General features: G+C 41.8%; 1 protein-coding gene across 1 annotated transcript in view; it reads right to left on the minus strand.

Annotated features, from left to right (window-relative positions):
• FAM160A1 (family with sequence similarity 160 member A1) overlaps window positions 1-3,476 on the minus strand; it is a 67,840-nt gene extending 64,364 nt beyond the window's left edge. The window contains 2 exon segments of the mRNA XM_006019164.3: window positions 1-386; window positions 3,309-3,476. The exon segment at window positions 1-386 is cut by the window's left edge and continues 28 nt beyond it. Coding sequence (XP_006019226.1) covers window positions 1-386; window positions 3,309-3,413 — 491 coding nt within the window. The 5' untranslated portion in view covers window positions 3,414-3,476.
• Window positions 3,477-3,492: the final 16 nt, after the last annotated feature.

The following is a 3,492-nucleotide window of genomic DNA, read 5'->3' on the forward strand; positions in this document are numbered from 1 at the left end:
ACAACCAGCTCCCCCTCCACATCTGGTGTGGCCGTTCCTGAGCAAGAGCTCAGCAGCATCATCAAAGGCTTCAGAATTGGCTTGTGGTGCAGCAAAGGCTGATGGGACTGCATGACCAGCATCTCATACATCTTTAGCTGTTCAATTTTTGTCTCATCAGTGAACTCCCGCCTCAGGCTCCAAAGGAAGAGCTTCTCCATGATGTTCTCTGTGACCACAAACTCCAGGATGGGCCCCATTGAGGCATCCTTTCCTTGCTCCTCAATTAATAAGAAGAGCATATGCTCCACATAATTCTGCACAGTGCTGGCCTCATCAGGTGGGATCGCTCCATATTTTGCCTGAGTGTTTTTCAAAGGGTCATGCTTCTCTAAGATTTTCACAACCTAAACAGAACCCAAATAAACATCTATCATCTGAGTGTACAGAGGATTAAAGACAGAAGTAACATCTTTTACTTTTTCATGCTTTAAGGTTTTTTTTCCCCCACAGGTGATAAAAGAAAAAGTCTGACTTTAAAATCTTTATGCTTTGCACATATTTGGGACAACACTGTGATGCACTTACATTGAGAGGTACACTATTCACAAGTTATCTTACTGTTGCAGATTTGGGATTTATTGAAGCGTGGATGAGCTAGGCTCTACTGTAGTTTAAAAATTAAGTTTCACTAATATTTGAAAACAAATTTCATTTGGTATGATAAAGGTCCAAAGTCAAAGGCTCTACTCCCAGTACAAAATGTAGTCAATTCAGCAGCACCAAATGAGATTCATTCTAGAGTACTCAAGAAATCAGCTATTTTCTATGAGAACTCATGGAGGTCAGGCAAGATCCTGGAAGACTTGCAAAGGGCCAATAATAGTGCCTATCTTTTAAAAAAAAGAAAAAGAAAGATTCAAATTATGGATTGGCCAGTCTAACATCAATTCCCAGTAAAATTTGAGGGCATATCATTAAAAAATCTATTTCTAAGCACCTAGAAGATAATAAGGTAATCAGGAAGAGCCCATATGGATTTGTCAAGCGCAAGTCATGCTTGACCAATCTGATTTCCTTCTACAGCAGGTGATGGGCTTTGTAGATAGGGGAAAGCAGTGCCTGCAATATACGTCGACTTTAGTGAGGTTTTCAACATGGCCTCCCATGACAGTCTCATTCATAACCTAAGGAAATACCATCTAGATTAAAGTAATTTAAGGTCACAGGATCATAGGAATGTAGAGCTGGAAGGGATCTACTCCAGCCCCCTGCTCAAGGCCAGAGCATTCCTGACTAGACCGTCTCAGCTAGACGGATACATAACTGGCTAGATCATTATGCTCATAAAAAGCTCATTAATGGATCTATGTCCAACTGGGAGGAGACATCAAGTAGAATTTCATAAAAATATGCCCTGGGTTCTGTTCTTGGAGAATGGGATTAAGTGCACATTCAATAAATCTGCAGATGACACTAAACTGGGTAGAGTTGCAGACACTTTATCAAGATCAATCTGAATTCTAATCCTCCCCTCTAATCTGGAAAATGATCCAAAATTGAGTGAAATTAAGCAAGGACAAGGGGAAAGTTCTGATTTAGGATGGAACAATACAAATACAATGGGGAATAACTGGTTAGGCTGCAGTACTGAAGCAAAGGATCAGGTGATTATAGTGGACCACAAACCGAGTCAAACTGTGTTACTGCTGCAAAAAACTCATTAAAACTTGAAAGTGGTAAAAGAATTGTGATTGGTTGAAAAGACCACTTTTGCCAAAGTAACAACCAGATCCTGCAAAGTTCTGAGCATTCTATTTTTTCAATAGTTGAAGGCACTCAGTACGTATCTTACACAGTCATGTTTTAAGTGAGAAAAAGTGGCCACTACGGCATGTGCCCTCTTATGGGTATTCAACAGAGCAAACATGAACTACTATCACAACACCCTGCCCTCTGGACTAACACACAATATCCACGGCACCCCAAGCAGAAGAAGTACAGTCAGTACAGCCTGCTCTCCTAGAGAGAACAGAATAGAGTTCACCTTTATTTTCACCCCTGTCAAGGCTGAATACTGCAAAAATAGTGACAGCTCTCCTCCAGTAATGGTGCCACTGAGGAGTTATGGAAAAGTGTGCATCTAGAGATCAACCACCAGGTGGCTCATCGAACCCTACAACAAAATGTCAAGGGCAGCAACAGCCTCATTCAGTTCCCTTCTTCAGTAGCAATAGAATAGAAACAGCATGAGCTAGGGCTAGAAGAGTGCCTGCTAGGGTCAGAAGCCATTAACAATAACATTTATATTCTATCATGCTAAGCTTAGAACAAAGAGTCCTAGCCCTGCCCCTGCAACATGCAAACAGAAAATCATAGTTGATTAACAGTATGTAACAGCTGTATGTAGCTTTTCACTCATACATTTAAAAATTACAAAAAAGGTTGGTAAGCATGAAACACAAAAGCAAACTAAGGGGCAAAAAGTGATTTCCCAATATCTCAGTGAGTCACTGAGAACTATGCAAAACATGGAAACAGAATCTAGCTTTCCCAGTTTGAGGCCCCTGGCAGACATTCAATTAAAGGCGTGATGGAATCTGATCCATGATCCCACGAACCGCACCTCCTGCAATGCTACGCATGTATGGCTGGAAGCTTGACTGTGGGATTAAGGATCAGATCCTAATTACGCTATTGCTGGTGTGGGGCAAGCCTGGAATCAAGACCCCAGACTCCCCCTGCACTAGCAAGTAGCAAGCTAGGTGCCCAGTGTGCCCAGCCTGGAGCACCAGTCAGCTGATCACCACTCCCAGCCTCAGCCACAAACAGGAACCCTTAACTCTGGTGCACCCCTGAAGCTTGAATCCCTCATCAGCTGATCGGCCTGGCCACATGTTCAATTTAAGGTGTGACGAGAAGCAACCACAAAGTTATTACACATATTCTGTGTAATGACTTTATGGCTTATTCCCTGTTTTATCACACCATTAACTGCATGAATGTGTGGCCAGACTACTACTTACAACGTGATTAACTGCTTAATCATGTCTTAAATGTAATGTCTGCCAGGGTGCTCAGTGATAGATCAGGAAGGAACAGGAACACTACTTCTCTGTCATAAATTTGGGTTGAACAATGGGTGGATTAGTAAGGTCTTCCTGTACTTCAATGACTGGCTTATGCTATTATTTTAAATATATTTCACTATCAGCAGATAAATTGAACATGAAAGACTTGCATTTGTTATGCGCTATGTTATCTTATCCTTCTTTGTTTTGGATGGATTCCCATCAATGCAACCTCAAGCATTATTCAATTATTATTACCTGTGCCCAGTGTGTTTTAAACACGATCATGCATGTTTCTGGGTCAACCCCCTGCAGGCTCAGAGCCTGCTGGTTCTTGCGGCTCCTGGTACCTGAGGACATCATTAGTTCTCTGAAGATCAGTCCTGCTAAGCCATATTCAATTTCTATCGAAAACTCTGGAGTTTGTCATCACGGTTAAGCA

Source organism: Alligator sinensis, unplaced genomic scaffold (genome assembly GCF_000455745.1).
Source record: "Alligator sinensis unplaced genomic scaffold, ASM45574v1 scaffold169_1, whole genome shotgun sequence".
In the NCBI taxonomy this organism is placed as follows: Eukaryota; Metazoa; Chordata; order Crocodylia; family Alligatoridae; genus Alligator; species Alligator sinensis.